A 14,724-nucleotide genomic window follows, 5' to 3' on the forward strand; every position below is an offset into this window, starting at 1 on the left:
CCATTTTTCTTAGGGGTAACTATACATTCAGTTTCAGTAAGAAATGAGGATCCTATAATAGGGTATCTGAAAATGGCTCACCCTCCAGTCATTGATTGGCCACTCCCATAATTTCCATACCACCTTTATCCCAAAATATCTTGTAGGCAAGGCAAATTGAAGGTCAAAGGTTATGTGGTTGAGTTGGGGTCCCAATCCCTCTTCTGGAAGTCTTGCCTGGTTACAGGAGACAGCTGGTTCATGCTCCATGTCTTCCCTTGTTAGGAGTTGGCTAGTGTAACTCCCATAGATTCCTGGGAGTTTCCATTGCACTAGGTTTCTAGCTCATCCCAGAGATGGCCCCTGATTCCAGTTGTCTTTCTCAGTACTCTCTCCTTCCATCTTCCCCCTACCTGATCCCTCCTGTTCACTTGCCCTTTTCGACCACTCCCCCATCCAGCTGTAATGTCTTCTATTTCTCCTTACAGTGAGATTCACATGTACCCCTTTGGGCCCTCCTTGTTACCTAACCTCTCTGGGTTGGTGGATTGTAGTATGATTATCCTTTATTTTATAGCTAACATCCACCTATAAGTGGGTACATATCATGTTTGTCTTTCTGGGTCTGGGTTACCTCACTGAGGATGATCTTTTCTAGTACCATACATTTGCCAGAAAATTTCATAGTATCATTTTTTTAACAACTGAGTAATACTCCATTGTGTAAATGTACCACATTTTCTTTATCTGTTCTTTGTTTGAGAAACATCCAGGTTGTTTCCTGTTTCTGGATATTACAAATAAAGCTGTTATGAACATGTTTGGGCAAGTGTCCCCATGATATGGTAGAGCATTCTTTGGGTATATGCCCAGGAGTGGTATAGCTGGGTCTTGAGGTAGACCAATTCCTACTTTTCTGAGAAACCACCAGATTGATTTCCAAAGTTGCTGAACAAGTATGCACTCCCACCAGCAAGAGGGGAGTCTTACACCATATCCTCTCCAGCATGAGCTGTCACTTGTGTTTTTTATCTTAGCCATTTTGATAGGTATAAGATAGAATCTCAGAGTCATTTTGATTTGCATTTCCCTGATAGTTAAGGATGTTGAACATTTTTAAGTGCTTTTAGGCCATTTGAGATTCCTGTCTTGAGTATTCTCTGTCTTTATCTGTACCCCCATTTTTAATTGGATTTTTTTTTTTTTTAGTCTAGCATACTGAATTCTTCATATATTTTGGAAATTGTGCCTCTGTAGATGTGGAGATAGTGAAGATCTTTTCTCATTCTGTAGGCTGTTGTTTTGTCTTATTGACCATGTCCTTTGCCTTAGAGAAGCTTTTCAGTTTCTGGAGGTCCCATTTATTAATTGTTAATCTTAGTGCCTGTGCTATTGATGTTCTGTTCAGGAATTTGTCTTCTGTGCTAATGCTTTCAAGGCTGTTCCCCACTTTCTCTTCTATCAGGTTCAATGTATCTGGTTTCATGTTGAGGTCTTGTGCAATGTGATGAATATGGAGCTATTAGGATTCTTCTACATGCTGACATCCAATTAAACCAGCACCATTTATTGAAGATGCTTTCATTTTTGCATTGTATATTTCTGTCTTCTTTTTAAAAATCAGGTGTCCCTAGGTGTGTGGATTTACATCTGGGTCTTCAATTAAATTCCATTATACAATCTGTTTTTATGCCATTAGCATGTGGTTTTTATTAGTTTCTGTGTAGTAGAGCTTGAAATCAGGGATGGTGATACCTCTGGAATTTCTTTTACTGTACAGGATTGTTTTTGCTATCCTGAGTTTTTTGTTGTTCCATATGAAGCTGAGGGTTGTTCTTTCCACACTGCCAAATTCATTTTATGAGACTACAGTTACACTGATACCCAAACCACACAAAAGACCAAACAAAGAAATGGAATTACGGACAAATTTCCCTCATGAACATTGATCTAAAAATATTCAACAAAATACTTGCAAACCAAATCCAAGAAGACATCAAAAAAATCATCTACCATGATTAAGTAGGCTTCATTCCAGAGATGCAGGGATGGTTCAACATATGAAAAACTGTCAATGTAATCTACCATATAAACAATCTGAGAAAAATCACATGATCATCTCATTAGATTCTGAAAACGCCTTTGACAAAAACCAACACCCCTTCAGGATAAAAGTCTTGGAGATATGAGGGATACAAGGGACATACCAAAACATAATAAAGGCAGTTTATAGTAAGCCTGTAGCCAACATCAAATTAAATGGAAAGAAACTCAAAGCAATTCCACTAAATTCAGGAACAAGACAAGACTTTCCACTCTCTATATCTATTCAATATAGTACCTGAAGTTTTAGCTAGAGCATTAAGACACCTAAGGAAGATCAAAGGGATACAAATTGGAAAGGAGGAAGTCAAAGTACCACTATTCACAGATGATAGATTTTTTTCTCTTTTAAGTTAAAGTTTTACTATTAACAGAAAGGAATTTGGGATAATTCAACATTTTTAACTTACGTGAATATTTACTTTTAAACTCATTTGATAACAAACACATGATATAAAAGAGTGAACAAATTTAAGAGAATATATTTGTATATAGTCTCACATATAGATTTTTAAAACCCAAGATTTCATAGCTTTCAATAAAATTTAATCACTTGTAAGATTTAGGTTAGACTACTTATCTCATTATATCTTTCACATCACTAAGCAATCGTTAATCTCAAATCTATACGTTTAAAGATATGGCTTTTTCTGGAATAAGGTAATAAACTTGTATCTAAAAGACATAAATTTAGAGCTTAACCTTATCATTGGTAGGATTAAGGTTCAATTAGTTGCCCAGTAAATGCAAAAAAAAAAATCAAAGCATGGATCTAATCGTATACACTTAATCTAGTCACATACTCTAGAAATGAAAATAAATCAAATGGGAGGTGTCCATCAAGGGGCTTTCCTCCATGTATCTTTAGGCCAAAGCTTTTGAAATTCATGATGAAGCTAAACTGTAAATGAGAATACATGAAGTCTAAATTCAACTAAGCCTTAGAAGTTAAACATCATCTACTGAGAAGAGTGAAGATCAGGTTGTTAGTGTTTCCCTAATGGAGGCTTTATGGCAAACTGAAAACATTAAAACTAAAAGGCAAGTAGTGTTTCTTTTGACCTAAGGCTGTCATCTTCACAGAGATAACATAAAAGTTGCTGAAAGTCCCTTGAGCATACAAGAAGTAAATGAACAGAAAATGCCTTTAAAATTTTATGTTGAAATTGTAGTAACAGCTATTTTGGATCAAGAATGTGCTATTTTAAGAAGTACTTTTCTGACTGTATCTGAGACCTGACTTGTGTGTAGCTGGTGTTAAATCCAGTCCCACCTGGGCGGCAGCCACTCACACCCAAATAAACACACAGACGCTTATATTATTTAAACTGTTTGGCCTAATGGCTCAGGCTTTTTGCTATCTAGTTCTTATATCTTAAATTAACCCATAATTCTTATTTATCTGTATCAATGTAGCTTAGTACCTTTTCCCAGTTCTGCCTTCACGTCTTGCTTCTCAAGGTGGTGACTGGCAGCATCTCCTGACTCAGCCCTCCTCTTCCCAGAATTCTCCTCTCTCTTTGTCCCACCTATACTTCCTGCCTGGCTACTGGTCAATCAGCACTTTTATTTATTAACCAATCAGAGCAACACATTCACAGCATACAGATATCCACAGCTCTTCCTCTTTTCTTTTTTTCAAAAAGGAGGGTTTTAACGTTAACATAGTAAAATTACATATAACCAAGCAATTATCAAACAAGAATTACAGTTATAATATCTAGTCTATTTATAATATCTAGTCTATTTGTATTTGGCAAAATTAAAGAAGATACCCTATCTATCCTATATTTGTGAGTCTAAAGTTTCATATGTAACTTATCTTTTATCATAACTAAGGAAATTATAACTGTCTAGTCTTCAATACATCAAAGACCTCAGAAGGATATAATATTGCCTGAGAAACGAGAGAAGGATGCAAACAATTTTCAGGAGTCTTGCGAGAGTAGACAGATACAGTTGGCAGCCTGGACAGTCATCCAAAGTTCCTCTGTAAATATGGGGCATCTGTCTTCAGCCCACAGGCCTAGAGTCTCTTAGCCACTTCTCTGTGTCATGTAGAATGTCTGGCACTTTCCTCTGCAAAGCAGGAACCTGAAGGACCATTTTGCCAAGCAAAGTTCAGTGGTTACCTTCCTATGGGTCCTACATATCCAGTTTATATGACATTTTGTCAAGCAGTCCAGAAAAGAACAGTTTCTTGCCCAAGTGGCTATTTTTTGCCAAGAAGAAAATAAATTCCATATAGAGTGTCTTCAATGCCCATGCTTCTCTTTGAAGTAAATTGCTACTGCAAGGAGCAGACATGTCTCACTATCCAAGAAAGTCTGTTTTTTTTTTTTTTTTGGTTTTTCGAGACAGGGTTTCTCTGTGTAGCTTTGCGCCTTTCCTGGGACTCACTTGGTAGCCCAGGCTGGCCTCGAACTCACAGAGATCCACCTGCCTCTGCCTCCCGAGTGCTGGGATTAAAGGCGTGCGCCACCACCGCCCGGCTAGGAAAGTCTGTTTTAAAATATTTTTAAAATGCCATATTCTATAGGTCTTTGAAATGTTTGAAGACTACCTAACTAATTGGATTATATCTGTGTGTACCTAGAAAACTTAAAATGACTATAAGTTTGACTGTCATAGAACACTAATTATTAATCTGTATTTCTTAATTATCCATTACAATCTAAATGAGTTACATAAACATAATACCTTAAACAAGAGTAGAAAATATATATATATATGAACAAAATCAACTCTAAATTTGTATCAATAAACTAAAATCCATACCAATGTAAAACATTTTAAACAAGTTGCTCTTTAAAAGTAGGTTCAATAGTCCACCCTTTTATCCTATCATGTCTCTATCCTATATTTCCATATCATATCCCCCTTTCTTCTTTAGAAAGAGATTGCATTTATAATCAACCTGGTTTAAATAAAAATATTGGTTTTTCTTTGTCCCACACCAGAGGGCTCTTCTGATATGGGACAAAAGAATCTCTCAACCTTTTTTTTTTTAGCAGTATGCTTGGGTTTAGAGAAGGAGTGAGCCAGTTCCATCTCCAAAGCCAACTTGGTATATTTGGGAATTTGGGTGTAGCTTCTCATACTACTTCCTGCTGAATGAGGGCACTGTATTCTTATGGGAACATAAAGAAAATTTTAGGATTGTGGTTAAGTCCTGACTGGAGTAGTCTGTAAGGCTGTATTGTCTGAGCCTTGAAACCATTCTGGATGTGGATCATCTGGGCCATGGTGTCATCGGAGACCTTTCAGGGGGTCTTGGCTGGTCAAACCTGATGTATCTTAATCTGGAACAAATCCATTAGCCTCTTGCTTTCTGTGGAAACAAAAGCAGAGCCTCCTTTCCAAAGCAACATATCCTTAGATCCAAATTTTGAAATCAAGATACCTTTAAAATATACATATTGGTTTAACTGAGTAGTCTTTACAATCAAATGTCTTTCTGCAATTAAAAATCCCAAAGACAACACAATGCAGATTCTCTGTGTGATATCCATTTTTGTGTGGCTTATTTTTTATGTTACTTTTACTTTCTCTTTAAAGACTTTAGGGGTTTTTTTTGTTTTTTTTTTTTATTTTTCTGAGACAGGGTTTCTCTGTGTAGCTTTGTGCCTTTCCTGGAACTCACTTGATAGTCCATGCTGGCCTCGAACTCACAGAGATCCACCTGGCTCTGCCTCCCGAGTGCTGTGATTAAAGGCATGCACCACCACCACCCGGCAAGACTTTAGTTTTTAAAACTATCTATTTCTTATATAACTGCATATATTACTTTTTATTCTCTTCCAAGCCTACATACATGTTTACACACATTGTAAACCATTTAGAGGTTTATCCCATCTGAATCTGTCTTATTGTGAATCTATTCTTTAAACTGCAGCATTCTAAGACTGAAAAGGCGGCTGTGGCTGCTGGCTCCGCCCACCTCAGCTTTTCAACATGGTGGAACTACATTTACCAGCAGCTTTGTCTTTGAGAGAACCATGCTCACTGCTGGACTCTGGGAGGCAGTGTGTCTATGCCTCTATCGAAGCAGTGAGCAGCCCAGAAACCTTTTTTTTTTTTTAAACTAGCAAGAACTATATCCACCATGTAGCATAGTGCGCAGCTTGGAGACACCTCTGTGTAATGTGGCTTAGGTCAAGCCTGCACGCCACAAACCCGCCATAGAGTACCTAAGCCCGCAGGCTGCTGCTAACTTGAGAGACAAAACTAGGAAGCTGTTTTTAGCTCCATTTTAGAATCTTCTTTGTCAGGTTTTAGGTGGAAATTTGTGCCCCACATTCTGGCGCCATTTGTAGCTGGTGTTATCTCCAGTCCCACCCGGGCCTGCAGTTTATAAAAATGTGAAGTGGCTCAGGACATTAGATTGTCAGCTTTCCCTGTGTGTCATCATGGCTGAGCCAATAAAGTCCCTAATAACACAGGATTGGGTATGGATGAGTCCAAGGAATTCTATTTTCAGTGCAAGTGGGACTCACTAACATTAAATGGGTCTTAAAACATTAAATGTTTCTCTGTCTAGAACAAAACAAAAAGAATGATAGCATGCAAGCTGTGGTTAACAGGACAGATCAACCAAGCAGCAGCCCCCGAAAATAATAATATTTAAGATAACTCCTGGAATGAGCTCACAAAATGTCAGTATTGAAGGGACAAATGCACAGCTCCCTGATGTCACTCTGAGCAGTCTGGGGAGTTCTTATAATTTTTTTGGGGATATCAGCTCACATCAAATCAGAATTTATAGCTTCAACACAGAAAAGAAGCTGCAGAATGTTGTCTTACAAATGGGAACTTTCAATGTAGTATCAAGTCCTTTTTCAACCGTCTTAAGTTTATCCTAAAATAGGACATAACAGTCTTCTCCTTTAATAAAAATTTTATCTCATATTGAAAAGGAAGACACAAGGTTAGATGATTGTATAAGGTTTGTGAATAATTGTATTTCTTAAAATTTATCTTTAGTTCTAACAGTATCTAAAATTTTATTTCATTTTTTAAATTTAGTTTCTAAAATTACTAACTTGTATAATACATTTTAGTATTTTTAAATTCCAAATAAAGCAGGATGCCTACTGATTTGTTTTATTTTGTTGCTTAGGATGTCTAGTTAAGCATGCAAAAAAAGCAATTTACACATAACAAATGATCCCCACTGAAGAAAACATAAAAACAAGTTATCTTTAGATTTCTCCCACTTTTTCAAATATTTGCAAGTTGAATTAACACATTTTTTTCACAAACATATACAATAAATATAAAAATTAGGAGCTGAATAGACCCCTGAGTCCCTCTTGGAAAGATAGAAATCAATTGCTTTCATTAATAAAAAAAAAACTTTAATGAATATACACTATGTTCCAAACACTGTTTAGAAATAAAAATGTAAAAAGCCTGAAATTATGGTCCTTACTTTTACTTTGAATTTTATGACACAGTATCCTTACATCAGTGTAACAGCCCATCTCAAAAAGTTTGGGCTGAATATTATTTAAGGTAATAATCAAATTAAATATTCCCTGTTTTACTAAAAATCCAACCATGTAATGGTATAACATTTGTGATATCTATAAATTACATTTTAATTAATGTATGTACTAAACTGAAGTAATTATGAGGGACAAATGTATATTTGGTATGAACATGAATATACTGAGTATATGGAATTCTTTTTTAACTATTTAAATCACTCTGTTTTCCTATATCACTTGCATAAAAACAATTCTCAAGTGTTATAAAGGAATATATACAAAAAGTTACAAAGTCAGGCTGGTTGTATGCATCTGTAATCCAAGCACTCTGTATTCTGCAACAGGAGGACTATGAGTTAAAGGCCAACTTGCACTACATAGCAAGACTCTTGTCTAAAGAATTGGTAATTATATCTGTTTATAGGGTTGAAGGTGATATGAGATCTCTCTGTGTCTTTGTCTTAGTGTGTGTGTGTGTGTTCAAGATCCTTCTAAAAAGCAGTGTCAACTGGAGGAGTGAGTGGTCAAACACATGAAATTATGGGGAACATTGCATTTTCAAAACACAACAATGGCATTTTCATAACTGATACTTGATAATTTGTTTCTTTGAACTATATGATCTTGAAACTAAGATTTACAGCATTAAACTTTCCTTTAGTGAATATTTAGACAATGATATTATTGTACCTGAAAATACATATTTTTATGGTATACTAAAAATCTTCATATGAAATGTGTTTTGAAAGCAAGCTGTAGTAAATGGATAAGTATATGCATATTTGATAAGACACTATGACCAAGGAAACCTATAGAAGAAACAGTTTATTGGGGCCTTTCAGTTTAAAAGAGTGAGTCCATCGTCATGATGGTGCAGAGAATGACAGCAGGTAGGCAAGTATGATGGTGGAGCAGTAGCCAGCACCATACATCGTGATCTACAAGCATGAGACAGAACGAGAGAGAGAGAGAGAGAGAGAGAGAGAGGGAGGGAGGGAGGGAGGGAGGGAGGGAGGGAGGGAGGGAGGGAGGGAGAGAGAGAGAGAGAGAGAGAGAGAGAGAGAGAGAGAGAGAGAGAGAGAGAACGCAGAGACAGAAACAGAGAGACAGAAACAGAGACAGAGACCCAGGAGAGTTAACTGGTAATGGTGTGAGATGTTGAAATCCCAAAGCTCATGCCTAGTGACACACTTCTTCCAACAAATCCACACCTCGTAGTCCTTCTAAAACAGTTCAATTAACTGAGGACCAAGCATTCAAATAAATGCACTTATGAGGACCATTCTTCCATGAAAATGTTACTTCAAAACAATTCAACCATCATAATTTATTTTTAGCCGTTCTATTCACCTGCTTATAGCCCATACCATGACTGAGATTAGCAAAGAAATTTAAACTAGTTTTTATTTTGAAACTATGCATTTGACTCACTCTACCAAAACTTGTTAAATAAATGAAAATCTTTTCCAGTCTATGAATCTTGAAGTTTCTTCTTGATAGATACTTGTTTTAATGAAAATTATGTAAAGTCCATATTAGCACTGAAGTAAAAGATAATGTATTGTGTATCTTTTTCTTTGTTTCTTTTCCTAGTGCAAGAGTGTGGCTAAAATGTGTCACTACATAATTTCTCTGCCACCTGATCTTCCAAAACCAGAAATACAAGTTCCAGGATCTGTTCTCTGTGAAGAGAGACCATCTAGGGTGCAAGTGGTAAGCAGTTTTAAACAAAGATTTTTTCATTAATATAAAATATTAATAAAAGATTTACAAATGCTCTAATATTCTTTCTAACAAAAATCACTTGTGATATTTTTTGTTTTTTCTTCTTATGTTTTCAATATATATAATATGGAAAATATAATAACTCTTTTTACATATAGTCATTATTAATTTTAAATACATACTTTGTATGATGGAGAAATACCAACTTTATTTATCATTCAGTTATTATTGGATGCCCATAAGATTTCAGGTGCTGAAAGTAAAGCTAATATAATTAGCTTAAAACTCTGGCTATGGTGACAGCATGCAATTCTGTAAAATTAATGCTATTTTTAAATTACAGATGATTTATAATGAATTAAATTTGTTATACCAGTATTTGGGATGTGTGGGTGTGTGGGTGAGTCTTGTGTGTAAATTGAGTTTCTCTCTTCTTCCTGTTTCTGCTACAATCATATAAAGCATTAATAATTTGTTTTAATTGCTATATGTTTTTATAAATGATATATTGCTTCTGTTATCTGTTTCCTTAATTTTGTTATTAAAATTTCTCTAAGTTCAAAGCATTAAATCTTTATTGTAGAAAAATGCATACAATATACTGTAACATTGAAAATTTTTTGCAATATTTATGTGCTTCTAGCCTATTTTCTTTTACTTTTAGTCTTGTCTTTTGTTTATATTTTCTTATATATAAGAATACATTATATATATATATTTGATCATGAGAACATTTTGTAACTTATGTTTAAATTACTTTAAATTTTTCTGTATTGTACTTATCAATACTGCTCTGAGGCAATTTTGCAAATTCATACATAAATCTTTTCTCAGAATTACTTTCTTAGTATATAACTATCTCCCTAAGGGTTATGAACGGTTTTTATTTTCTCAATATGTATTGAAACATTACTTTTGGGCCTTATCAGTATATAAACAGCTTTTATGTATGTCAATTCATAATGCTTAAACTACCTAAACCATTATAATTGTCTGAGTTAAAAATAGTTCTAATCATAATCAGTCATTTTATACTCCTCATAACTAGTGATGCTAATCCATTTAACCACTGCAGTCTGTATGACAGTTTATGGGCAATACAATATTAATATGTGCCAACTTCATTTTATGTATTTTCACAGTACATTGAGATCTCTTCACACAGAATGAGTGATTTACTGTAGAAACTTTTCAGTTATGATTTGCAAATATTTTTAGGAATATTTCCTTTCCTAATAGTTACTATCTAAATTTTCACAATGAAATTACTGTTACATTTCTGGGAAAAATCTAATTTTATCTTGATGAATTAATGAAAGGAAGAAGGTAAAGATTGTTGATTTAGAATTATTTAAGCTGAAATAGTCAGTGACTTAAAAAAATGAACGGATTGCTTAAATAGAAGTTGTCTTATTATTCAGTTGAGTCAGTGATGCTAATATACTAACTGCATGAAAGTGAACATGGCAGTATCTGCTGTTGGTGATATACAAAATTGGTTGAAAAATTATATATCAGTCATATAAAATTTTAATTTTATTGTGTAAAATATGTGAATCCCAAACATGTTAGTAAATAAAGTTTTTAAACTCAGAAACAAAGAATTTAAAGCAATATGAATAACAGTCAATTTATGAATCACTCATTTTAATTCATACTTTGCCAATACTTATCCAGATGTGAACCTGAGCAAGTAATACTTCTTCTCTAACTCTTGCTATTCACATATAAAAAAATATAGGAGTTGCTAATAACAACAGAGGTCACTTGCACTTCTGTAAACTTGTTTCTTTCCATAATGACCCTCTCAAACAGATTATTATGTGTATTCTGTTTAGTGATTAATTCCCAGCATGGAAATGGATTTTGGTGATTTAATTAAAATGTTTGTTCTATAGATAAGGGTGTTTTTTTATTAGTGTGTAGAAGAGGATGATAGGACTCTGGAGGATATTAAAATCAAATTATAATAACTATTGATGAAGCACATGTAACAAGGGAGGATATAGGTTTTCAAGAGCCTGAACATTACACAGTTTGGTGGTCCCTCTTTACAAAAGATATAAATTACATACAATTTGAATATTCATAATAAGAAAAATTACAACAAATCATGAATTTTTAAATTTCTCAAATATTACACACAAAATACTCTCAGGGCCTTGAAAGTGTCCTGTTCAAGAGAGGGGCTCTAAGACTTAACCTTCATTGGCTTCATGGTAATTTCATCTCTGAAATTAGGCATTTTTTTACTATTCCTACTTTTCTCTGGCTCCACTCCTTAACAGTTCTTCTCTTTCCATGGACACAAGTATCCTGAAAGAAGAAAGCAACACTGGAAGTCAAACGTAAATACTGAATAGATAAGGCATTTGTCTTGGCAAGGACCATGTTAGCATGGTTCCCTCTACATCAGCTACCTGAATTATTTTTGCTACATTTCATAAAGCATTGATGACTAAGTTATAATAACTTCTTTACTGCAGTTTAAAAAGGTAGAAAATTGTATTATGCTTTTTGTTTTAGGTTTGTTTGTTTGTGTGGTGTGGTGTGGTTTCATGTAATCTAAGATGTCCTTTGAAAATGTCATGTAGCATAGGCTGGCTTTGAGTATTTCATCTTCCTATTTCCACTTCCTAAATGCTAGGATTTTAGGTGTGTGTTACTGTGTCTGGTTTGAATTCTTATAGTTTGATGGCTAAATAAACCTAACCACAAATATGGGCATTTCTATACTACTGTTACAGTGAGTAATATGTTTTCTACGTTGTCTGGGAACATTATTTTACATCTGAGAAAGTGTACTGGTTCTTTGGCATTATGTGTTCAAACATCTCATCAAAATCATCTTTCCTCTAATATGCCTTGTTTCATATACTTTTTTACACGTTTGATGTATAGATAACTGTGACAATTTAATCAAGGATTATGAAGGGCAAAATTCTTGTGATATTCCAAAATTTTTATACAACTTGTATTCTATGATATTTTTATTCATAATTTTCTTGGGTCTTTGGTGACAATTACAGTTTTTTGAGTCATCAATGATCCTGTAGTTAATTGTGAAATATATTCCAAGAAAGTATACTGATTCTCAATATCAGTAATCCAAAAATATTAGAGGTAAAAATTTAACTGTACCTTTGAAATTTATTATGTAACCTAATCATAGATGTGGCTATAAACCAACATGCTTTGTTGAAGAATCTGGTTTGCCATAAAAAGGAGTTGCCAAGAAATGATTAGATATCAAGAAAGTGTAGACTTACTACACAACAAAACAAAACAAAAGGCACATCCGAATTACTAAATGTAAAGCATATTCAGTAATTTTTAATATTTAAAAATTCAAAAGGCTACTCCCTGAGCTTCTCTGTTGTGAAATCCAGCAGTGAGATTTTTTTCAAGTGACAAAATGTGTGTTTGAAATACTGTATTACTATAAGGTATTTTTCATGTAAAAATGCGTCATCAAAAATGAGTATTTTGTGTCTCCAAAATGTGTAATTACACTACATTATGGAAATCTAGAATCCAGCTTCAAAAAGATGCTCGCTCTTTTTGGATTTCAGATTCTGCTTCCATATTACAATGGCAAATAATGAACTAAGTTTTAATCTTTTTAAATTTAAACATGCTATTGATGCTCAGAAGGAGAAGCCTACAATTACTTAGCTGACATTTTGTTTGTATTCAAGTATTAAGAGTCGGGGGATGAAGTAGGAGCCTACACATTAGGCGTTCTGAATTCTAGATGGAAGTAGCTCTTGGATAAATAAACCTGATCCATTCATAGCAGTAGCTAGTCTGGATGGGATAACTGTCCTAAATTATTTCCATTAGTAATTGTTGTGTGATAGCCCCAGATTTATTTTTTTACATTAAAAAATGTCCTTCATTTCTCTAACCAATCAGGTAAAGCATTTATACCATTTTCTTATGTAACTTTCCATAAATATTCTAATGTAAATAATTACAGCTACACCTAAATCTCCAGAGAGCAAGTGACCATGTGATACCCAATCCCAGATGATAACAGTTACAACTCCCATATCTATGCCTCAGGGATCATAGCAAAATGGGGTGCAAAAAAAGATTGTTAAGAGTCAGATTTACCTTTTAAATTATACATATAGAACCCACAGAGGAGCTTCCTAAGCTTTTGGCTTCCCTTCCTACTCAGTCTCATTTTACTTCATTCTCTCATATCTTTACTTCCAGTAATCTATAACCTGTGATTTGTCTACCCACAACTTCTCTACCATGAATATTTCTTCTAGTGCTATGAGAATTACCAGTGAATGTCAATTATATGAGCAAAATTTTAAAGAATGTCCATAATCTTAAAGACAATCACAGAGTTTTTTTTTCTTTTCACTAAGAGAGGATGTTTCATTTCATATCTTAGTCAGTTTTAAAGCTGAATGTGTCTAACAACTAAACAGTTGTATTACTTTATAATTTAAATTTCAGTCATCATTTCCTTTGAAATGCATGTCATGATCCCATTTTGTCCTCAAAATAACTCTATGATAAGTAGGAAGATTATTCTACCTACTTAAAATATTTTTTAAACTGAAACACAGATATGCTCTATGCCCTTCTGTACCCTTGCTTATGACTAATACCTATCAAGTTCCATTGAATCATCCATATCATCTGTTTATCCATTTAATCACCTGTGGTCAGTTGTCTTGTCTCAGAATCTAATCTAAAATTTAACCAGTCTCTAAAAATGACCCCCTATTCAACTCCAGAAATTCATTCAATATCAGCATATGGCCTTCCTTACCTCTTCAGCCAAAATATTTGGCTGCTTATGAAGTTTTCAGAATGCTTCCAATATGATGAACTTTGTGTTGATTGTCAAACTTTTGACTGAGATCAACCAGAAAAGCTTGATGAATTGAAAATCTTCAGAGGCTTTGGAGAGCTACCATTCTTTTAAAAAATATGGGACCAATACCTTGAAAGAAAGAAAACCTAGACTGTAAATCAATGCAAGCCATGAAGACAGTGATATGAGAATTGATGGAATGCTGGTCATAAAACCAAAAAATGGACTGGAAGTACTGAAAGGAAATAACTCCAAACATAGAATTTTGTGTCCTTTAAAAGTATCCTACAGACTGAAAGTGAATAAAAATGTTTTGGACAAAAAAAATGCTGAGGATTTATAACAAGCACACCCAAATTAAAGGTTGTTCTTCAGCCGAAGAAAATGATCCCAGATGGAAATCTCGGGGATGCAGAAAGGAACGAAGAGCAGCAAAAAATGGTAAATATTTATGTAAATCTAAATTACTATTTTCTATGTAAAATGATAATGATATGGGGCTTAAAAGATGTAGAAATCAAACTCATTACACTAGCAGCTAAAAAGGAGGGGAGGAGGTTGAATGGAGTTTAAGTGTTCTATTATTTTTGA

The 14,724-nt window shown here is 34.2% G+C and overlaps 1 protein-coding gene across 2 annotated transcripts in view; it reads left to right on the forward strand.

Moving 5' to 3' along the window:
- LOC131899055 (uncharacterized) overlaps positions 1-14,724 on the forward strand; it is a 372,739-nt gene that overhangs the window by 114,353 nt on the left and 243,662 nt on the right. For both annotated transcript variants that reach the window (XM_059250423.1, XM_059250424.1), the window contains exon 7: positions 9,165-9,284. In XM_059250423.1, coding sequence (XP_059106406.1) covers positions 9,165-9,284 — 120 coding nt within the window. The remainder of the gene's footprint in view (positions 1-9,164; positions 9,285-14,724) is intronic.

Source organism: Peromyscus eremicus, chromosome X (assembly GCF_949786415.1).
Source record: "Peromyscus eremicus chromosome X, PerEre_H2_v1, whole genome shotgun sequence".
Taxonomy (NCBI): Eukaryota; Metazoa; Chordata; class Mammalia; order Rodentia; family Cricetidae; genus Peromyscus; species Peromyscus eremicus.